Source organism: Pieris napi, chromosome 5 (genome assembly GCF_905475465.1).
Source record: "Pieris napi chromosome 5, ilPieNapi1.2, whole genome shotgun sequence".
Lineage (NCBI taxonomy): Eukaryota > Metazoa > Arthropoda > Insecta > Lepidoptera > Pieridae > Pieris > Pieris napi.
This window is the reverse complement of record NC_062238.1, coordinates 10,911,356-10,936,273: the sequence shown is the minus strand read 5'-3', so window position 1 is coordinate 10,936,273 and position 24,918 is coordinate 10,911,356. Positions and strand designations below refer to the sequence as shown.

General features: G+C 33.2%; 1 protein-coding gene across 9 annotated transcripts in view; it reads left to right on the top strand.

Moving 5' to 3' along the window:
- Positions 1-24,918, top strand: part of LOC125049319 (rho GTPase-activating protein 21) — a 370,956-nt gene that overhangs the window by 288,464 nt on the left and 57,574 nt on the right. For 7 of the 9 annotated variants that reach the window (XM_047648473.1, XM_047648470.1, XM_047648471.1 and 4 more), the window contains 9 exons: positions 68-282; positions 4,956-5,063; positions 5,786-5,866; positions 6,267-6,488; positions 7,771-7,824; positions 8,259-8,367; positions 8,563-8,652; positions 9,048-9,147; positions 9,599-9,682. In XM_047648473.1, coding sequence (XP_047504429.1) covers positions 68-282; positions 4,956-5,063; positions 5,786-5,866; positions 6,267-6,488; positions 7,771-7,824; positions 8,259-8,367; positions 8,563-8,652; positions 9,048-9,147; positions 9,599-9,682 — 1,063 coding nt within the window. The remainder of the gene's footprint in view (positions 1-67; positions 283-4,955; positions 5,064-5,785; positions 5,867-6,266; positions 6,489-7,770; positions 7,825-8,258; positions 8,368-8,562; positions 8,653-9,047; positions 9,148-9,598; positions 9,683-24,918) is intronic. The other 2 variants (XM_047648474.1, XM_047648472.1) reach the window with 2 other exon arrangements.

Sequence of the window (24,918 nt, the reverse complement as noted above, 5' to 3'; positions counted from 1 at the left end):
AACTTTGAGCGTTGGACGCTATTTCTTAATATTACTTATATTGACACATTTTAAAATCTGTCCATAGATACCCAGTACCTGAACTACAACTTGTAACAGCCAGAACGCGGCAGCTAGAAGAAGCCCGTGGTGTAGGAGAAAAAAGAACAGAAGTGGCTCGAAGTGAGTTAGCCCGGCTTTCCACAACTCGGCTGGAACCTAGTGTGGCACTCAGAAGAAAAGAGTTTGAGACCAGAGCCAATAGAAGAGAAGCTAGATCGTTAGATGTGCAACCGCAACAAGGTATAATTATAAAAAAAACATAGTATGTTATGGGCAAGGCCTAATAAATGATAGGAAGATCAAGTTCAAGAAGTGAGCTTAAAAATAAGTTTAAAAACTCATTTTGTATAGTTTCGTTTTTTTTTTAAATTTAAATATAGATTTTAGTAGTAGACGATTTTTGTATCTGAGGCTTCTTTAGGTACTTTGATACTTTCCTTCAACAAAGAAAACTTCATTGGCAGAGCCGCTGTTGACATTACATATTAAACCATTACTATAGATATTTTCCGGCCGTCCGTTTCCGGCTGTCATACTGTAAGCATCGTAATTGTGTAGCTCCGTAATATTGAGTGCTAAAAAATAATTTCGTACACTGTTCTTGAGACTGCGACGTCACAAAACACAAATCGAAGTGTCGTCCGTGTAGTGGAACTACCGATTTCACACAATATCACGTAAGTTCTTGAATTTCAACAAAAGTATCTCCAAAAAGTGATAATTAGAGGTTAGAAATTCACCAATCATATTGAGCATAGACAAAAGATCAATGACATTGACACTTGTCACAGTAACAGCTAACTAGTGTTGCCAGAGCAAGTAAATAAAAACTACCACTAATTACGTTCCATAACACGCAGATTTAGTTTACAAGAATGGAGGATCAGTTTCAACTATTGTTTGATAAAATGAAGAATGAAATCTTGAACCAAACAATAGAATTGAAAGATTCGATAACAAATAATATAATGGAGAGATTAGACGAAAAACTTCAACCTATTATAACAGAAAATAGAAACTTAAAAATAAAAGTAGAAAATCTCGAAAAGGAAGTAGAAAGTTTAAAAAGAGGAAAGAAGCAAAACAATTTGATAATGTTTGGAGTAAATGAAGGCGAAAGGTCTACACAAGAATTAATACAAAATACAATACATATTTTCAAAACTGACCTTGACATACAATTACAAGAACATGAGATAAACAAAATATATCGTCTAGGAAAGGGAAAGTCTTCTGGAAAACCAAGACCAATTCTGATTTCCTTTACGAGCGAATGGAAGAAGAATGAAGTTATGGGAAAGAAGAAAAACTTCAAAAATGTATATGTTACAGAAGACTACACAAAGGAAGTAATAGAGAAAAGGAAAACGTTGCAGGCGCAGCTAAAAGAGGAGAGAGAAAAGGGAAATATCGCGTACCTGAAATTTGACAAACTAGTAGTAAAAGAAAAAAATACTAACATAAATAAGGAAAAGCGCAAAAGAGAAACATCATCATCCCCACAAAACAATGCTCAACCAAGGAAACAACAAACTCTAATGCCGCCGATTAACAATAGACCAAATGCTTTCGACGTAATGAGGATTAGAGCTAATTCTCTTTCGTCTTTTCCCGCTAAGACAACAACTAACAAAGAATAACAATTAACTGTCGGTAAACGGAAAAATAAACAGCTCAACATGAACCAACATAAAATAACAAAACAAAATACTTCCCCAAGCCGACTGGTCACCGTGGGGAAAAATGACCACGACCCTCTAAAGGAAAAAAATAACACTAACATGAAAAATAACACTAACATGAAAAACAAAGTAAGTGACATCCACATAGCAACTATTAACTGTCGATCTCTTAGAACACCTGAAAAACTCCAAGAACTAGAGCTGGCAATAGAAGAGTTAAAGTGGGATATTATAGGTATTAGCGAAATGCGCAGATTTGGAGAAGGTATAGAAAACCATGGCAAATACGTACTACATTATAAAGGGGAGACGCCCGGGCTGTATGGAGTTGGATTCATGGTGAAAGCAAATCTAGTCAACAACATAGAAGAACTTAGTGGATTCTCGGAACGTATTGCAATCCTTAATATAAAACTGCCCGTGAACGGAGATAAAGAAGAGAGATGGTCTATTATACAGGCATATTCACCAACTGAATCTGATAAAAAAGAGGACGTAAAAACAATTGAGGAATTCTATGAAAATCTCCAAAACGCTATTGATAACGCACACAAAAACGTCATCGTGATGGGAGACTTTAATGGACAAATTGGGATTCAAAATAGTGGGGAAGAAAATACCATAGGAAACTATGGGTATGGAAATAGAAGCAAAAACGGAACAAGACTAGTAAACTTTGCACTGGAAAACAGATTAAGTATTCTAAACAGTTTTTATAAAAGGAAACCATCAAAAAAATGGACATGGATCTCACCCAATGGACAATATAGGAATGAAATCGATTTTATTATGTCTAATAATAGAAAAGCCTTCAAGAACATTTCGATCATAAACAATTTAAACTTCCACACAGACCATAGGATGGTTCGAGTTGCGATGTCAGGAATGTTCAAGAAAACAAGACGATTTCAAAATAAACAATTAGCGGTACAATACTCAGGTGACCCTAAACTATTACTTAATAATCTTCAAACATCTCTAGATGCCGCGGAATTAGAGAAGAAAGAATATCCATCGATACAAGAAAAATACAACCTATTACTAAATCAACTAAAAACAGTAACCAGAAAAACAAACAAAAGTATCAAGAAAGAAGTCTCACTTACAATCAAACAATTATTACAAGAACGAAAAGAACTTTTACGACAAAAGGAAATTAAAGGAAACCGCCAAAGAGTAACAGAAGTAAGCAAAAAGATCAGTGAACAACTTAGGAAAGAAAGAAAAACTAAAAGATCTAATACAATGAAAAGTTACATAGAAAAGACAGGAGGAATAAAAAAGGCATTGAAGGAGTTAAACTACAAAAAGGACTGGATACCAAGTATGAGAAAGAAAGATGGCAATAATACAGGTAAAAGACTCGAAATATTAAAAATCGCTACAGAATTCTACCGAAACTTATACCGAAGTCAAAAAGAGAAAGACACTATAAAAGAAAACGACGAAATAACTAATGAAGAATATATACCGGAAATAATGAAGGAAGAAACCATAAAAGCAATAAATACACAAAAACTCGATAAAGCCCCTGGATCTGATCTTGTTACAAACGAACTTCTAAAAGCAACGTTACCAGTAATCGCTCCAAGACTTACAGATATATTTAATGAAATTATCAAAACGGAAAACATTCCAGAGGATTGGACAAAATCTACAATTATACTACTACATAAAAAAGGTGACAAAGGAGATATAGCAAATTACAGACCAATCAGTTTAATGTCCAATATTTACAAAGTGTTTTCAAAAATAATATTATCTAGAATCACAAACACACTTGAAGAAAATCAACCCAAAGAACAAGCTGGATTCCGTAGACATTTTTCAACAATAGACCACATACACGCCCTTAGACAAATACTCCAGAAATTTAAAGAATATAACAAAATTTACTACATAGGGTTCGTGGATTTCAACAAAGCATTCGACACACTTGAACATAGATTTATCTGGGACGCACTAAAAGATCAAGGCGTACATGCAAAATACATACGGATACTGAAAAACGTATACACAAAAAGCACCGCACAAGTAAAACTAGAATCTATAGGCGAAGAATTTCCGGTTGAGAGAGGTGTACGCCAGGGAGACCCAATTTCACCAAAAATATTTGCAGCAGTTCTGGAAATGATATTCAGAAATCTGGATTGGACGAATAAAGGACTAAATATAAATGGCGAAAATCTGAGTCACCTACGCTTTGCAGACGACCTAATCTTATTTTCGGAAAACCCGAAAACCCTAAAGGAAATGTTGCAACAGTTAGCGGAAGAAAGTAAGAAGGCAGGCCTGTCAATGAACTTAACGAAAACAAAAGTAATGTCTAACTCCTCACAAACAGAGTCCATAACAGTAAATGATGAAGAAATAGAGTATGTAAAGGAGTATGTGTATTTGGGACAGTTAATATCTACTGAGGAATGTATGCAAAAAGAAATAGAAAGAAGAATAACTAATACTTGGAAGAGATATTGGTCACTCAGTGAAGTCATGAAGAACCAGGATATGTCTATGAGGAACAAGAGGAGAATATACAATATGTGTATCTTACCATGCTTACTATATGGGTGCCAAACATGGGCATTGACAGAAGAACAAGCAAGGAAAATAAAAGTTTGTCAGAATGGAATGGAGAGAAGCACAATAGGAATTAAAAGAAAAGACCGAGTTAAACTAAAATGTATCAAAAACAAAACAAAATTTAAGAATGCATACACAACATACAGGTGCTTAAAGTGGAGGTGGGCTGGACATATGATAAGAGAGAAGAAGGAGAAATGGACGAGAATAATAACAGAATGGCAACCACGAGATAGTAAAAGAAACAGAGGCAGACAGACTAGAAGATGGGAGGACGACATCAAAAAAGTGGCGGGCCCAATATGGACGCGCATAGCGAAAAATAGAACAGAGTGGAAATCTTTAGAGGAGGCCTATGTCGAAAGACAAGCTGAAATGTAGAAACGACCGTTTACCGATACCGGATTTATGAAAAGAAAAGAAACTGTTAAAAGTTATAAACGTATTTGTAAGAAAAATTACTGTAAAAATAAGTTCAGCAATAAAGGCTATTTTATTTTATTTATTTTATTTATTTTATTTTTATAGATATTTTTATTTGTGAGATTATATTTTCAACGAATTTACAAATCAACAATAACGTCTCTATACATTTTAAATATGAGAAATTCTAAGAATTTTTACTAAATAGTTGCTTACGCTTTTCAGAGTTAGAACATGAGTCAGCCCCCCTGGGCGGAAGCTTGTCCGGCAACCAGTTGATGATCACTGGCAGCAAACACCTGCATTGTCCACCTCCAGACGGATATGTGCCCGGTAAGTACTAATTTAGGTAGTACCCATAACTGATGCATGGTGTATGCCATGAAAGTGGATGAAGCGAGAGAGCTTTGTCAGGACCGGAGCAAGTGGAGATCCGTGGCAGCGTTGACCTAGTGGTTTCAGCGTGCGATCATCCCTGAGGTCGTAGGTTCAACCCTTGCCTTAGACCCAAATAGTTGACCTGTGTATCAGACAGGACGCTGATCACCTACTTGCTTATTAGATTGACAAATACTCATGAAACAGATACATAAATCTAAGGCCCACACCTTAATAGGCTGTAGCGCCACTGATGTATTTTAATATAAATTAAGTGTTTCTCAACGGCCGTGCCCAAGTTGATTGTTAAGGATGGCAATACGAAAATGGGCTCGAAGTTTTACAGAATGTTTTGAACATTTACTTACTGAGTTTTGTTAACAATTTTATAGTGATTTCTCCCTCAAACTTATGATTTAAGTTTCTTTAGTGTATTAAAAATTATGTATGTAGCTATAGGGAGGGAGCATAAGAATTTTAGAAAGGCTATCACTGGTCTATGGAAAAGGCATTTATTAAGAGGTTTAAGGAAAAAACCTTTAATGTTTGAACTCATATTGTTTGTACCACTCAAACGTTTTAGTTGTGCAAAAAATTTACCAGCAGCTGCTAATTGAAGATAAACAAATTCTGAAAGGCTTACAATTTGTATAATAATATTAAATTTATTTTTCCAGAAACGGAAAAGGTTCAAATGCGAACGAGGTCAAACAGTACCGGAAGTGAAGGATTACCTATTAGAAGACATCATGCCACAGGTAATGCTTGTGCTTGAAAATTTATTAAAAATAGCAAATAAGGGAATTGTGGATGCGGCATACGGAATGTTTCGATTCGGAAGATTCAGGACATGCTTATAAGGTTTAGGGAATAACGCCATCTTTTGGTGCACTGCCGCTATTGCCCATAGCTTAGCAAATAATGATGCAAGGTGGTATTTCTGATTATGATATATTGTATGTCCATCGACCGTTAGTCATTGTCTAAATGTTTATCGTAATCGTGTAGAGTTTAGTGATTCATATATCGGATCATTTCATCATGTTTGTATCGACACAATATACATTTTGAAACTATTTACACTGCAAACACAATTTAGACCTTATTTCAAAATTACCCGGCCTTAAGAGCCCACCTAATACTATATTCCGCCCCAAGATGGCAGTCACGCGAAGAGACGTATGGGGCTGAACAGAGAACAAATGGAGGCGATGAATCAGGTTTCGCTGGGGCACGAGGGCCACCAGGGGCATTCGGGGGTCGAGGGGCACCACACGAGGCACTGGCCGCAAAGACCCACGCAGCTGAGCCTGGCGCCTTCACCCCCCGCCTCGGCTGCCACTTCGCCATCACCCACGCCAAGCACTCCCGCCGATTCAGGTCCCCAGCAGACTTCTGTTAACCCCCTCTATGCGTACTGGACAGCTTGCCTCATCTCATCTAAAACTGAATTAAACACCACCACAGACAGTTTTAAACACTCTTGTTGTGCAAAAATCATTATTTGCATGTTTTTCCAGCGATTAAATGCATATAGTCGCAAGAAAGCCGCGAAACGGCCGCTTTAAATGTTCCTAACTTCACGTGATTCCGTGTAACTCTGAAATAATTTAAAACTAAATTCAAACCTTTAAATGTTGCTAACTTCACGTGATTCCGTGTAACTCTGAAATAATTTAAAACTAAATTCAAACCTTTAAATGTTGCTAACTTCACGTGATTCAGAGTAAAACTCTGAATTTTATAACTAGATTCAAACCTTTAAATGTTGCTAACTTCACGTGATTCCGTGTAACTCTGAAATAATTTAAAACTAAATTCAAACCTTTAAATGTTCCTAACTTCACGTGATTCCGTGTAACTCTGAAATAATTTAAAACTAAATTCAAACCTTTAAATGTTGCTAACTTCACGTGATTCAGAGTAAAACTCTGAATTTTATAACTAGATTCAAACCTTTAAATGTTGCTAACTTCACGTGATTCCGTGTAACTCTGAAATAATTTAAAACTAAATTCAAACCTTTAAATGTTCCTAACTTCACGTGATTCCGTGTAACTCTGAAATAATTTAAAACTAAATTCAAACCTTTAAATGTTGCTAACTTCACGTGATTCAGAGTAAAACTCTGAATTTTATAACTAGATTCAAACCTTTAAATGTTGCTAACTTCACGTGATTCCGTGTAACTCTGAAATAATTTAAAACTAAATTCAAACCTTTAAATGTTCCTAACTTCACGTGATTCCGTGTAACTCTGAAATAATTTAAAACTAAATTCAAACCTTTAAATGTTGCTAACTTCACGTGATTCAGAGTAAAACTCTGAATTTTATAACTAGATTCAAATCTTTAAATGTTGCTAACTTCAAGTGATTCCGTGTAAAACTCTGAAATTATTTAAAACTAGATTCATAACTTTAAATGTTCCTAACTTCACGTGATTCAATTTAAAACTCTGAATTTTATAACTAGATTTAAATCGTCCAAAGCTTGTATGCATGAACAGATTCATTTCAAGTGCATAAGAGGGGGTCATCTAACCTTCTCTGCCGGCAACTAACAGAATGCGATGTGCTTTTCGGTGTGCTACTAACGCAAACTAAACGTTGTATTTTATAACTATGCTTTCATCTGCTAAACATATTTATTGTTTTAACAGGTTTTGCTGACGATCTTGTTACGAGACGACAGAAGAAGGATGCACAAATGGGGGGTGAGTGGAAAATTTCAATTTTATTATGCAGACATAGATTTAAAATATCTATGATTTGCCTTCTGCGACTGCTCAAAAAGATTGATGATTGATGATTAATGGAAGAATCGCTGATATTTGCTTTTCCTGAGATAAGGGGTTCATAATACATATAAATAAATAAAAAAGTGCGTGCGTACAAAGTACTCATGTCAGAAGTGATAATTCTTTGAGAAACTAATTTTTAAGTCTTGTTCATATTTATACAAATCTAAAACTTTAGATTTCCGAGACTTAGAGGGAGGGAAAAAGGAATTTATGTTAGGAATTTAATGAATTTAATTGTTATTAAAATATTAAAAGTGTCGAAAGTTTCGAGTGCTTTAACAGAAATAGTCAACGAGTTGTCAGATTTGATACTATGACTGAAATGATAACTCTCTTTCCACTTACAGAAGAAGAACGTGCAATGAGAAGAGTCTCTTACTTAAAAGCAACTTGGGGTGATCGGTTGCACCTAGACGGTGACGTGGAACCAGAAGTCGATCTTCACGCGTTGAGAAGGTATTTTTTAAAACATCATACTATTGTAAAGAATATAAAATTTTGTACTCTTGTTCAGAAATCCTTTCCATATTCTGTGGTAGTTAATTTTCAGTAATTTCTTTAACATGTAGATTTTTGCACCCATAGTAGTAGTTATGGTAATTAACTTTGGGGTTTTAATATTGTGGAATTTGTATCGTACCAACAATACAGTGCTTACCGCAAGTGGCGACCCCCTCGATTCGCCGACGACATTACCCCGTTGCTGAGAATTTTCGACCCCCAAGCGACAGTTTCCATTCGGTACGTCGCATGATGTCGCGATGTTCCGATAGATGGCGCTTATCATGTGTGCTTGAGAGAATATAGACGGCGAAATTCAACAAAATGCTTCGTTTTCGCTAACTCCATCGAACAGATGATGTCTTAGTTGTGTTGTTATCTAGGGAACTGCTTAGTATGCATGTATTATTATGACCCGTTTATAATGAATTTACAGGGCCACGCATTTTGGGAAATTGTATTATACTTGCCTTAATTGCATGATATGTGTCTTGTGTGTGTGTTTTAAAAAATATGTTTTTTTTATCTCAGTAAATTGTAAAAATAAACTTTTAAATTTTATAACTTAAATTTTGTGGAATTCTAGATTTGATAATTGTATTGTAAATTAAACTAAACATGCTATTTATTAACAGTTCTGAAAAGAAGAGTGAAGAAACAGAGGAGAATGAGCAAGCTTCTGAAGGAGATGTACAAGGGAATGTCCAAGTCAAAATGGTAGTCAGTAATGGAAAGGTGAGAATTGTATATAAACGTATAACGTAAAACTACAAATTAAATATTTAAAAAAAACTTAAACGGATAGTTGTTGGCCAAGCTTATTAAAAGTTGATATAATTTCATTTTCTTAAAACCAAATGTGTTGTTAGTATAACTAGAAACAAAAAAAAATACACCATGTGGCACTATATTATGTTATAAGGGATTTTTGTAATTTTCTATCTAGGAGGATATTAATAAAAAATATTAGTCCAATTGTTGTACCGTTTTCACAAAATTACCCAACTGTCACTTTTCCTCAAAGCGTAAACATAATTTAATAATAAGCTACGAAAGAGTACTTTAAAAGCAATTAAACTAATTTTATTTTTATGAATATGTATAAATTACAGTCTACCATTTTGATTAACTAGTCTCTGTAGCCTGCTTTCTATGTTATACTATATACTATTGTTTTCTTTATCAGCGCGCCAGTGATAGATCGTGGAAGCAAGTGTGGGCGGTACTCCATGGCACCAAGCTGTATCTGTATAGACATCATCCTAGTCAGGTAAGTCGTAAAACTAGAAAACCTACACTCTTATTGATATGCATTAAATTTCGCTATTTTAACTAAAATCTATCGTTTCTTTTTACACAATTGTGTTTACGCTATGATCGAAAGAGACAGCGCTAGCACTTCTTCCTACTAATTCGTATTATGAAATAAGGTAAATTCATAAATTTTCTAAAAAAAATAATAGTAAATAGATTTCCTAATAATTAAAATTTCATTTATAAATCGAATATAAACCGGCAACATGCAATAGACATGGCTATTGAGGCATCGCAATACTACAGGCAAAACGCGTGGTTTATCAACGATGTTTTTGATAGCAAAGCAATGATAATAATCGATCTAGAACAAAATAAAAATCTCTCTTCCATTTATCTCCTCTGTGTTCTTTCAAATATTAGAAAGGATGTAAAAAAATGGGTAAATTAAAAAAAATCGTACTTGCTCATGTTAAGAAATAATTTAAAAATTGTTCAATACTGCGAGCGGAAGCTTCGTTTGTCAATATCGTTGCCGAAATTGATCGGAAATATTCTATATACGGAGAGAACAAACTTCCTTTCTATGTACACACCTTATGTACACTATGCGGTAAATATTTTTCGCACGCGCTCTAATGGAAGATTTTGACACACGTGAACTTAGGTGGTTTTTTGTTCTAATTCTGTGTTAAAAAAAACATCTACTTCTAATTTATTAATTAAATTACTAAGTACGAAAATCTTCTACTTTGACTTACTATGACCGTGGTTGTTTTGTATTGAAAACTAGCTGGCCTGGCGAACATCGTACCGCCTAACAGTCGATTCTTTATTTTTTTTTAATACTTATTCTGCTATTCGGGACACCGGTCTAGCTAGTAAGATAAAACAAAGAAAGTTGATAATACAACAAATACATTATGTCAAAAAATAAAAATTTACCTTCCCGGAACCCCTCCACTAAAACTTGAACTTTATGATATGGTATTAAAGTTCAAATTGCCTTAAAATATTTTGTATGGGAATATAGAAAAGTGTTGTTTTTAGACTTTTTCACTCAATTTTTTTTATTTTTTCTCTCCGTAAGAACCATCCTCACCTACTTCAAGGAATATTATAAAAAAGAATCAGACATTAGCATAGTTCTTAGTATTAATTATATTAAATTATTAATAGGCTTATATGTAAATTTGTTAGCCAAAATATTATTATAGAAATATTTTTATATTTTTATAAATACAAATTTAAAGGATAAGTAAGAATATTTTGATTCGCAAAACTTTACCACATGTGCCAATTATCGTAAATTTTTGTGTTGCTTGTGAAAAACATTCCTAAATAAATTCTTCATGTTAAATTGAGGGTTAAAATTGGATTAAATTTAATTCAAGTCCGCGTTCTGAATTGATTTTCCTCAAACCATCACATTACTTAACATTTCGTTGTTTTATTTTGTTATATTTTGTGAATATGATTGCAATCTGAATAGGAAGAATGCTAGACTCACGTTATAAACTATTTTTTATTTACAATATTTTTCGTTCAGTTATTTTTAAAATTATAATTTAAGTGCCAATATTGTGTGTCGTTATTGTTCAACTTTCAATTTAAATCTAAAATTCTTGTAATTCTTATTATTATTTTAATAGCCAACCATATTTTAAGTACTAGGTTTTTCTTAATTAATAGTAGTTTTATTAATTAATCTTTACATCGCTTCCTTTAGGCAATTGATCCTATGTCTTATCGTAATCGAAGTATCAAAAAATATCAATCATTCATTGTTTGTTAGTCGATTTATTTTGGTGCGTTGTTGAATACAAACTCCGTTTGGCCTTAGTCCTTATCGTGCCAACAACTGGACATTTCCTGTCTGCCATATAGGACAACCCACCTGGCTTCTTTCATGCTCGACAGACCACCACAGTACATATGACATTCAGTAACGGAGATTCGTAATCTTTTAAAATATGGTTTCGTTACTGACACGGAATCCCTTTGATTTGGTTTGGGTGGCTTTCGAAATAATATTGATATTAATAATCGCGTTATATATCCTGCATTTTGAGCCATTATATTTAAATTTATTTTTAGTACGGCTATGCGCGAGCCAAGGAACTAAAAATGAATTGAGTGTAATTTAGACTTGAGAAATGTTGAGTCCAGGCATTTCTTCATTGTTTATTATAAAATTCAACAGTTTCAATTTGGTTACCAAGCTGGTCTCGTACCGAAATTAAAAAGATCTTTGGTGCAATACCTCGGTGATCACTCAAATATTTCAATTTTATATTTCTTCGTTGATTGCTATCGTTATAATTTGAATATCTTAAAATTGATAAGGCAACATATGCTTTGTACGTTACTTGTTATTTCTGTCACGCTCATTGCGTATCTTGTTAATTAACATAATTATATTGTCTGATTATAAACTCAAAGAATGTCTTTAAATTAATTAAATAATATTTTTTTTACGCAATTATCTCGAATTTATAACATGACATCTTTAGGACGAGTACTTGTCTTTCGGTGACCATTATCGTTTAAAATTATTTAAAGCATAGAGTAAAGTTCGTTTAAAAACATTATTTATATGTGTGGTACTCGCATACTCGTTGCAAAATAATACACAACGATCTCGTCAAAAAACAAAATTCCTCTAATCAGAGAACAAATTGACAACTTGTGCCGACTAAAAAATTACCAGCGTTCAAATGTGAGATCCTGGATAGTCAGCGTAACTACAATTGTATGGGGTTGGTTAGCCCAAACTTACTTTTAAAATTAAATTAAACAAGCCATAATCTTTGCAGTCTTATTGAATAGCGCTGTGTATACTATAATTAACTACATTCAACACGAATTTAGCGCCTTTGAAGTAATTCCGCTTAACTATTACTTACGAATATAATACGGTCATAGTAATTTGTGACTTATTGATGTCTAATAAAGTTGATATTTAAGATCAAAGTGAGTCGGAAGACATTTCAATATGAAATTGGGACTTCCCAGAAAGTAAAATGGTTTAATGGCGAAATATATGCTTGGAATATATTAAGGAATGTATGATTTATCTCTTAACTGGCTTGCCTATACCTAAAAAGCGGAAGTAGAGCGACGCGCGTTTATAGCACGGATTAAAATTCTCCCCACGACTTATGAGATTTAGGTTCTAAGCAGAGCTGAACACGCGAATGTGAACGACATGTTCAAACCCCAGCAATGGTATTGAAATTATCTGGTGGAGGGAATGTAAACGTCGTGAGGATATCGATGTGTCCTACACTCAAAAATCGACGACGTGTCTGGCACACCTACTTGAAAAATCGGTACCACTGTGAGTATTTAGAGGAGTTGTTCGGAGTTTCATCATCGGACGTCGAGGCAGAATACGAAATTCGTTTTTTGTGGCAGTTTCTGCCGCGCACCTCATCTCATTGAGTATCCATGGGCAGTGTCGCTAACATCGGGTGAGCCTCCCGCCCGTAACCCCCTGTTCTATAGAAATAAATAAAGCAATAATAATTAAAACACATGAAGCATGCATCTTAGATCATAGACTTCGATAATTTTCATTTGATAAGAACTTATAAAAACGTTTTAAACATGTGTCGTGTTCATAAGGCAATGAAGATTTGACAGTAGGTAGCAAAGTAAATATTATATCACTAATCATTATACAAAATGATAATCAGTTTGATAGTGTCTATTATTTAATTTAACACCCACATTACGCCTTGGCTCGCCCTAATTTTAATTATTTAAATAATTCAAACATTCTAAACCCACAGATTGATTTATTGTTAATAGTTTTAAGAAACTCTAATGAAGTGAGTGCTAAAGGAAGTTCAAACTCATTATTTTTATTTTTATTTCCCTACACAACTATATTGCAAATCCTAGAAGCCCTTAGCCCTTTACTCAGTGACTCTGTTTGTCTGTTGTTCTCTATTCTATAAAATTAAGAATTTAAGCACATATCAAATTGTTCTCTATAAGGAAAGAGTTCCATTGATAACATTTGTCCCTCTCATCGTTCTTATATCGGAAAGGGATAAACGTCTAGACGCTATAACAATGTCCGGTGTCTTGTGACCTTGTGTTTAAAGTTTGATATACGAACTCGACCAAAATACGACAATCACGTTAATATGACGCCTGGAGACTGAAATAGATGGAAACAATAGCAATATATTTGGATAAAGGTAAGCCCTGGGGAGTTATAGCTATCGTAAACAATGACTTTGACTAACTTTCAACCCGTAATTCATATTCCAAAGCAAGTGTTAACGAATTCGAAATTTGAATTTTTAAAACATACGACGGGGTAAACTTAATGGAATTTTCTGTTTCATCTCTAAATCACACTTTTTTACACGCTTTATATTAGCTTCACCTGTATGTATGTATGTATGTATGTAACCGACTCCTTCGGACTCGATTTTGACCCACTTTTAACGGACAGATTTAATTCAAACTTTGCGCACCTGTCAAAGATCGATGACAATGCAATAATCCGAAAAAAAAATGAAAAAATAAAAAAATATTTGATTAAAAATTAATAATAATAACCATTTTCAGCCTAAATTAGGAATTATTTTTCACTTTTTAGTTTGATGTGCTTTAAAAGCGTGGTTTTTAGTTTTTTTTAACTATTATTTTTTTAAACGTTTTTATGTAATTAACAACACGTTACTCCAATTTTATTTTGCTTTATTGCATAAATACCACTAAAAATTCACTGTTCAACAAGGCGTCTTCTCTTTCATCGACCCCTATAAAAGAAAATAATGAAAAAAGGCTAATTTTCCTTTTCGAAACTTATTTAAAAATAAATGTTATAATACATATAACTTTAACATTATTAATTATTTAAATATAAAAGTTGGTGACAAGTTTTATGTGCATCACGTGTTACTAGAGTAAATAAAAAGGAATATTACAACACCTTATTGTAAATACATATTTCCTTCTTTAAGTTTCACGACCGCTTCCTTACATACGTTTAAGGGCAGGATGTTCAAATATACTTTCGACATAAGCTTATACAATCAATAACTCTTTTAGAAATAAAGTCGTAGATAATCTGTTCGGTCCCTGGTTCATCGGGATGCTTTAAATAATAGTGGATTTTAGTTTTACCTATATTAACCACTAGAATATAAGCGAAATAATGAAATGTTAATTGCTATGTAATGAATGAATGCAATGTAACAGTTGAAGAGAGTGCCTACGTCTGGCTATACTCTCGGGGCGTAACTCCGACGATTTAGGAAATCGCCACGCTTATAAAACTAAGAAAGCCTGAGAGCAAAATGTACAGCCTTGGCTCGTACAATATCCTCATATATATTATAGTCAAAGCTAATATTTTTTTTTATCAACTAACAAGTTTTAAAAAGTTCGTAGTAGTAATTAGAACAGTTCCTCCTAAATAAGTTTTAGAAAACGTATATTTTTATAAATAATAGAATATAAATGAGCAGTGTTGGCCTAGTGGCTTCAGCGTGCGACTCTCATCCCTGAGGTCGTAGGATTGATCCCCGGCTGTGCACCAATGGACTTTCTTTCTATGTGCGCATTTAACACTTGCTCGTACGGTGAAGGAAAACATAGTGAGGAAACTGACATGTCTTAGACCCAAAATGTCGACGGCATGTTTCAGGTACAGGAGGCTGATCACCTACTTGCCTATTAGATTTAGAAATGATCATGACACAAATTCAGAAATCTGAGGCCCAGAACTAAAAGAGGTTGTAGCGCCACTTATATTTTTATAAATATCTCTTACTTAATGGGCCTGATATCTACAAGGTATTGCTCGAATATCCTGGTCTTAAGCATACTGCTTAATGTTTGCCATAAAAGGCTACGCGCATCGTTGTAACTTACATGAGAAAAACGTATTTCACTGACGTAAATTACTTGGACGAGCGAAGTTACTTAATTATAAGTTGCCTGATATATTACTTTATTTATTTTTACGTGTTTAAAGTTGCCGCGTTTCCTGTCGGTAATTATTAAAATAAACAATAATCACTTCCTACGCAAAGCGCTGACGGCTTAAGGCTTCGTCAGATATAGCCTCTAAATAGATTGCGATTTTTATAAACAGGTTAACAGATTTTGGTAACAATATGGATGGACGATCTGTATGCTATCTTCCGGCGGTTCGTCCGCCTGGATTTCGTGTATTATTTTTTATTACTTAAGATGTAATGTGGAACATGGTGTAATGGTTGCAGCTCCTTACAAACATTGTGTGAAACATAAAACCTGGCGATTAGAAAGAGTGGATTTCATATATACTTTTTTTTTGACGTTCATAAATGTACATTTTGTTACCTATATGAATAAATGATTTTGACTTTTGGCTTGATTTTTTACGGCCATAAAAAACACTACAATTAAACCTTCCTTTAGAAATCACACTATCTAATGCCAATACAAACCGTTTTATATGTAAAGACTAAGTTAATATAATTTTGTTTAAGAATATTCACCAAAGTTTATCTTAAGGCGATAATCAAACAATTGATCGTAATTTTAAAATAATTAAATTTAACATTTATAATTCAATATCGACACTTCGTGTGCTTGACAGTAACAGTATGACCATTATTACCATATAATATTTAAATTCGATTCACTCTGTATTTTAAGACGAATAAATATATAATGAATGGTTGTTGATTAATATTCAATGTTAAACGTAAATAAATTCAGCATTTAATAATTCTATATCCCAAGTGAAATGAGAAATCAGATATGAAAGCTTTAGACATTTCCCTCGGTATCCTTGGACCTGTTGGAAACTGGGTCAAAGCCGTAACTCAGGGATAAATTGCGTTTGCCTTCCATCTGTAAATAGCAAATCCTAGATTTATGACCACTGTGATGGATTAAATAAACTCGGGGTACGTTTAATACCGTTTACTGTATGAAAATAAATTTATTTTCTTTTTAAAGGAAAATACAACAATTCTTTCGAATAATAAATGCTTTATAGACATCACATGTTAACGATAAGGCAGCCCGATGCCTAATAATTAATTAACCAGTTTAAATGTATGTTAAAGGTGTGTCCTCGACTTACGTCGACGCGTATTTCAAAAACCTAACAGGCCGTAAGTACGAGTAGGTACTGCCTGTACTTACTTAATATTTTTTACGAAACTAATAAAACTTTATTAACCTAAAAGAAATATATAACCAAGGATAATAATTAATTATATCTAGAACAGTGTCTATAAATTTATTGAACCATATAATGTCTATGAGTTTGTACTGATGTACTCATAATCAGACTGGCTCGAAATATAACTGGCAGAAGGTTCGCCTGTATTTTTGATTAAACTAACAATAGCAATTCTTATTATATATATAAAAACATCTAAGAATACCTAGTTATCAATATCGGTATTGATGAAAAACGCGGATGTTAAGTGAGAAGCCAGAAGACTTGCAAGCACGTTGCCAATTTTTTTTTAAACATTACTCTTCGTCAATTATAAGTAACATTCCTTGTAAATGTCTAAAGAACATGCTCTCATATGGGACACTGAATCATTGTCTGCGCTTTTTAGGACAATGCGACCTTATTTAATACTTTGAAGCCGTATAAAAACGTAATGTAATAAATTGTGTCACATTTTACAGTATAATAATAGTTAATATCATTTTAATGTTATGTATCATTATAATAAACAATAAAAGGTACAAATGAAAATGTAAAAATATAAAGAAAATTGTAAATAAATAAATAAATAATAGTTTAAAAAACTAGAACACACGCTTTTAATGCACATCAAACTAAAAAGTGAAAAATAATTCCTAATTTAGGCTGAAAATGGTAATGAACAAAAAATACTGGTATTATTGTGAAAAAGCGTGGGGCGCTCTGTGCCATATTTTTCGTCTATCGAGATTGAGATCTATTTTTTCGGATTATTTCATTGTCATCGATCTTTGACAGGTGCGCAAAGTTTGAATTAAATCTGTCCGTTAAAAGTGGGTCAAAATCGAGTCCGAAGGAGTCGGTTACATACATACATACATACAGGTGAAGCTAATATAAAGCGTGTAAAAATTGTTTGTAATTTTTGGGCAATCAATTAGTGTGTTTTTCATTTGTTTAACTACTAAATTGTCAGTCTCGATTTTAAAATCCTTCAAGTTGACGTACTTGTCATATTTCTATACCAAAATTCACTCGAATCATCGCGTACTAAATGTCAATAGTTTATCTATGCCGCGGCCGGTAGAAGGATCCTACGATATTTGCCAAAACAAAATGTGTCACCTCTCTCGGTCTGTGTGTCAGACACAGAAGTGTGTCACCATTCAAACACTGTCGAGCATCGAACTGCAACTGGAGCAAATTCCACAAAAACTTCCTCTTTTTAATTTCTTCGGGAACAAAACACTTGCGTCATGACCCATATACAGATTTCTCGTAATTTTGTAACTGATTATTTAATTAACCAAAGACTAGAGCGGCCTCGGTCTTTCTTCTTAGCTTCTTTTGTTATCCTGTACTAGCTGACCTGGCTAACTTCGTTCCGCCCTACAACCTTATAATATCGTTGTTACTTTAATTTAACTTATTTTAGGATTTCATTAATGTTAAGTATTACATTAATACAACTTTTTTGCAAATACAGAAATGTTTTATTGCTTGCCATTGCGAAAGAAGAATGTCAGTTTTACACATTACGCATCTTCTCTCTAGCGTCAATATGGCGATACTGCATGTTAAGCACTTTCTGATATCCAACCTCTTTTGACCAGGATCAAAGCATGGTTATGCATCTCCTCATTCACCTCAAGATCGGAATTTCTTGAACTGACACGAATTCGACGTAAAATGATGCGTAGTTTTGTCAACAGATGGCACCATATGGTTTTTGCATTCGTAAAATTAATTAATTAATTTATTGTTATTCGATAACTTATCCGATATTTTATTGCTTATTCTGCTATTCGGGACGGAAACAAATCCAACAAATCAAAAACCATGGCAATCGGTCCAGCCGTTCTCGAGTTATAAGTGTTGTAACAAACACGACTTTCTTTTATATATATAGATACTACTGTACTATTCTACTGTAAAAGGCTGTGTATAAAGTTGAAACTATAAACTGGCTACTATGAGTAGAACACGGTTCCTAATATACGGAATAGTTTTGTCTAAAGCATTTTAGAAAGTGCGTTGTTGGCCGAGTGGTACTCTCATACTCTGAGGTCGTTGTTTCGATACCCGGCTGTGCACCAATGCACTTCTGTAGATGTGCGCATTTAACATTCGCTCGAACGGTGAAGGAAAACATCGTGAGGAAACCGGCTTGCCTTAGACCCGAAAAGTCGACGGCGTGTGTCAGGCACAGGAGGTTGATCAACTACTTGCCTATGTTCATGAAATATTTTTATAAATCTGAGGCCCAGGCCTAAAAGGGTAGTAACGCCACTGATTTTTATTTTTGAATATATGAAAGTACTTGTTTAAACAAATTAAGAATGGTTTTATAGTCAGGTGTAGGCAAGTACAATTTTATTTATATTATATATTTTGCTTAAATGTATGTCAATAAGATGTGGATGAATAAGGGCTTATTATTAGATATTATTATCATGAATAATATAAATCTCATTATAAAATATATCTACATCATAGTTCAATTTTAAGAAACAAAGCACGCTTTTTTATGTTTTATGTTTTAAATATACAGACTTTTAATACTTTTTTATTATGTAATTAATCATAGTGACCGCTGAAATGATAATTTATTACAACCCAGTAAATCGGTGGTCTAGCGACGCAAGACAACTATGTCAAACCAATTTATCAACGAATATTTTAAAGAATTACTAAGAAAAATAGATTACGTGTAGAAACGTAAAAATTGTCTCAATTTAAAATGATTGATAATTCGCACATTTCGAAATGAAATTTAAATTAATCTTTTTAGATGAAGATTCAGATACGAGACTAAACGCTAAGTATGAATCCTGTATAGCAAATCAAATACGTTTTTTGCGTTAGTAAGCGGGCCTCTTCACGGAAATCTTATACCAATTCGTTTCAAATATTTTATTTATTAGCAAAAATACATACATTATTCTTACAGTACTGAATACGATAATGTCAAAAAAAAATATATAAAATACATAATATACACAATATCGCTAATGTGAACTCACTCACGGACATATAAAGATGTCGCTAGAATCGGAGACGGTCTTTGTCAACGGGGATCCGTATTTTTTTTGACATTATCGTTTTGGCTTAGTACTGTAAGGATAATTTGTATTTTTGTAAATAAATATGTATACATTCTAAAACAGAAAAGACATATTGTAAAAGTTTTCCAACTCAACCGGAAACTTGAAAAGCTTTCAATTGCCAACCGCTAGCACGCGGAAAACGTGAGAACAGAGGATATTTTTAAAGGCTTTAACGGGTCTCGTGTGCACGCTTAAAGCTCACGTGCAGTTGTATGCGAGGTTTCCACGTGGAAAGCCTGAAAATTCTGTTTTCCGATAACTAAAATTAGACCCTATTGATGAATATCTGAATTAGTTAATTTGGTACGCTTATGGTACGATATATTTGTAGTAGGTACTTGTTTGTGCTTCAGGTTTGTTCCTTTTTTTCATACAAATAGCTAATTTAGTATTGGGTTATTCATTTTATAAGAACGTCCGTCCGTCCGGTTCGATCGAATTTCGGTTATCACAACCTCACCCTTGCCCTTTTTAAATGAAGGTTAACAAAGTCTAAGCCCTTTTTAATATAAATGTCAGCTTATCCGATGTAAAAGGCTTTTGCCTTTAAGTTTATAATAATTCTGCCCAGTTTGGAGATGAGACTTGTGGGTGTATATTGCGTTACTTTACCGAAATTGCCATCCATAGAATTCTGTGATTTGTATCTATGGTATTTCAGAGGATCGAAATAGTGTTTCTATAGATTAAAAAAAACAGTGGCGCTACATTTAAGGTCTGATCCTCAGATTTGTATATCTGTTTCGAGATCATTTGTTTTCTCTAATAGGCGATCAGCCTTCTGTGACTGACACACGCTGTCGACTTAGAGTCAAAAGCTTGGTTTACTCACGATCATTTACGTCGGCGTACGAGCGAGTGTAAATTGCGCCCATAGACAGAAAGTCCATAGGTGCATAGCTGAACAGGCTCGAACCTACGAGCTCAGGGATGAGAGTCGCACGCTGAAACTACTAGGCCAACACTGCAAATTGTAGTTTTATAAGTAAAAGTCAATTATCCTATAATTAAACTTCAATTTACAATACATACATAAATTCTACGACTTAGTTATTGCCACCGTAGAATGCGGAATTTTCTAGATGATTTTGATACCGGAAAAATAAATTTATTTAAATTTTTTTTACAAATAAAAGTGTGTATTGTCAAACTTAAAGTATACGCCCAAAATAAACAACATTGTTTCAATCCCCTTTGTGTATTTTTCGTATTGTTTTATTCGCGCAACGCTTGACCTGATTTCAAAATCAGTCTTTCTAGTATTTTCTAGCGACACCGATGTGCCAATTAAAATATTTAGTTTCGATTGCAATTTAATTTTAAATAAACCGTCAATAGTTCAGAATAATAAATAGTGGAATGCCTCGGAGGAGGCTTTTACCCGTCCATATATAAATATAAATAATAAATATATAAATACAACATTTTATTTTTATTACTTACTTATAATTTCGTGTGTCGTATACTATGTGTTTGTATTTTTATGGAATAAAATAAAGCTATATTATTACAAAGTATAAACACTGTTAGTTTATTAATAACTTTAGGGTCTGTTTCAAAATGTACGGATAAGTTCTACATAAGTTCCAAATTAGGTATTTATTACTTATTGGTAGGATAAACACTATTGTTGCGTTTCACGACTGTCAGATAGCGCTATTCGTCACATAAAGTCCATCAAAAGTTATGAGTCCGATGAATGTCAAATAGCACAATTTATCTTCCAAATAATTTATGTGTTGCATAGCTATTTGGTACTTTATCCATACATTGTGAAACAGACCCTTAGAGTCCTAAAATTCTTCATATGTCACTGTAATCTTCAACAGTAATTCGGAAATTCATACATTTTGTGAACTATATTAGAGGAATGATGATGATGTACGAACTTTTTAATTTTTACAATATGTATACATTTTCTTACAAAGTGCGCGGTTAATGTTTTTCAAATGTAAAAAATAAAGGCATACATTAGTTTGTTATTTAGAAAAGTGTAAGATTAATTGTTCATTTATTTACCGAACAGCATGAATTCAATTGGTTTGGAAGCTGTTTGTTTACTGTGACCCATTTCGATATATGTTTATACAACAATCGTATTTATATCAAAATAGCTATTACATTAAAAAATCTCCTGCGAAAATTCCTTTGCTGTCATGAAAGCTGGTTGACTAGAGAAATCTTTAAATAGAAGGTAATTCTTATTCGAACTTATTTTAATTGTTATTTTGTGGTACAACCAAAACACTGTTACGCTAATTTTTTTTTTATATGTGCGTTACGGACCTTAAAACAGCGTTTCCCTACCTTTTTTGTGCCATACGTTAGCCAGTCTAAAATTCTTATACCCTAAAAATTTAATTGTTCACTTAGAAATTTAAATTATAGGGTTTATGAAGAAATCGTAAGTAAATTTTCAAAACAAAGAAAAAACTGAAATTCAAATTCCAAATAATTTTAATAGTTTTGTCTTGTCTATTAACATATTATTAAAAAATAAATAACCCAACGGATTTCTACGGACGAAAATATATTTTTGTTCTCTTGCAACAACCGTAATAATTTAGTATTCCTATTATCACGTTGACTTTGTACAGCTCCGAAGTGACGTTTCAATGCCACAACATAATTAGCAAAGTGATCATAAAACCGTTCTAAATATAGCTTCCGAGTTCCGACACTTTCTTGATTAGATGAACCCTACGTGATATTAAAATGGCGTCAGTTATGACGTATACTCCCCACTGGGGCATCATTATGTTTTGAAAATTTACTTACTGTGTTCGTTAACATTTTTTTGTGATTTCTTTCTAAAACCTATCATTTAACTTTCTTAAGCGAACTATTCATTTTTAATATTAAAAATTATGTATGTATTTATCTATGGGGGCTGTTCATGTTCAATTTAATTGATACACATCACGTTAATGTTTAAGAAAACAATTTTTTGTTTATTTAAAAAAAATTGTATAAAGCAGATATATTTAAATGTGTTTGTATTGTAAAATATGTCTAACAGTAATGCCCTTAAAACGGTTTTAACAATGAATTTAAAATTACGATTAATCATTATCAGTCTGTCAAATGCGATTTTGAAGAAATATCGTTTATCGCTATCTATTTTGATGAAAAAGAACGCGCCAACAATCTTATAGACGTACTACGAGGGATCTATTAATTTATACTTAATAAAAGAAAATTTTAAAACTCATTTAAGGATAGGCAGCAAAAGCCTTTTAACTTGAGATTTTATTTTTAATTAAGACACTTCACAATCAGGTTGATTGTGAAGAACCTTAACCTTTTAACAAAACTTAAATTCGTGTACCCTCTAGATTATGTGATGGTATGGCATGGGGTAGGCATCCCATAATACCATTTGTTCCTCCTTTCCGGAGTTTCCGTTTTGGCCAAAACCCACCTCGCTCCGAGATATCCTACTAATTACTCCATACAAATTTATATTTATAATCTCTTGTATGCTATGTTTGCCTGGTCACATTTTTTTTTGTATCAATGTATCAGTGTGCCCAGCGTTGGCAAGCTTTTATAAATAAATTTACTGAATCTCTGCTGTAATACTTAAATAATAAAGAATAAACGTTAGATCATAATGGACAACTGAGTATGGCAACGTGCTTGCTACTAGTATAAACCTTGACCTTTTGGTTATTTTGGGTAGTAAAAATCAGAAGCAATCGCGGTGAAGCTAATAGGGACGGGTGTGGGTCGTATAACCGCTGAAGGCTATGCGTGTTGACGTACTGTTACTAACCTAGGTATAATATGGATTGAACAGCCAAAGATTTGCTTGAAATTTACTAAGACACTAGCTGAGCTGGCAAACGTTTGCTTTGCCATGTATATTATTTCTAGGAAACATTTTTTAGTTCAATAAAAATAACTATCAACAATGAAAAATAGCGGTTGATCGTAGAGGGTTGGAAATTAAGGGTTGTATGTATTTTTGTATGATGTATCATAAAAAAAAGAAAGGGTGCGTGTACTTATGTACGCGCGTAAGAAGTTATACTTCTTTGGCATTATTAAAAATAGTTTTTGATTGAATGCAAATAATTAATTACAATTAAATCATCAAAGACTGGAAAAGGAGTCATTATAGTCAATAAAGTTCATTATTATTCTCTTATATTAAGTGTAACATAAATTCTATTATTATTCGAATGTTGTTTTTAAATTATGTCCAATGTCATAGCATCTTCCGTGGGCAACTTCATACTGATAATTTTGTGTCACGGTGCGCGCGCTTCGTAAAATTTCACTCTCATCAATTTTTCATAACGCGCCTAAAGAAGTATAACTTCAAAAATAAAACCAAAAATAATTGTCGAAAAAATAAAAAATTTGGGTTGGACACCCCTTATTACCCCCTTAGCACTTAGGGGTTAATGAACACTTATTTTTTTCTGATTATGTTTACAGTAAATAAATAATCTAACGACTATATTTTAAGTTTCACTATTATTCAGATATCTATATATATAAAAATGAAACCCGTTTTCCGTTGTCACGACATAACATGAAAACGGATTGACCGATTTGGAAAATTCTTTTTTTATAATATTCTTTGAAGTTCGAGGATGGTTCTTACGGAGAGAAAAATTTAAAAAAATTGAGTGAAAAAGTCTAAAAACAACACTTTTCTATATTCCCATACATAATATTCGTAATAATACTTAAAAGTCAATTTGAACTTTAATACCATACCATAAAGTTCAAGTGTTAGTGGAGGGGTTCCGGGAAGGTAAATTTTTATTTTTTGACATAATGTATATTGTTGTCTTATCAACTTTCTTTTTTTTATCTTAGCTAGACCGGTGTCCCGAATATCAGAATAAGTATTTAAAAAAAATAAAGAATCGACTGTTAGGCGGTACGATGTTCGCCAGGCCAGCTAGTAGTTAATAAAATTAAAAAGTAGACAAAGATGATTTCATAGACGCC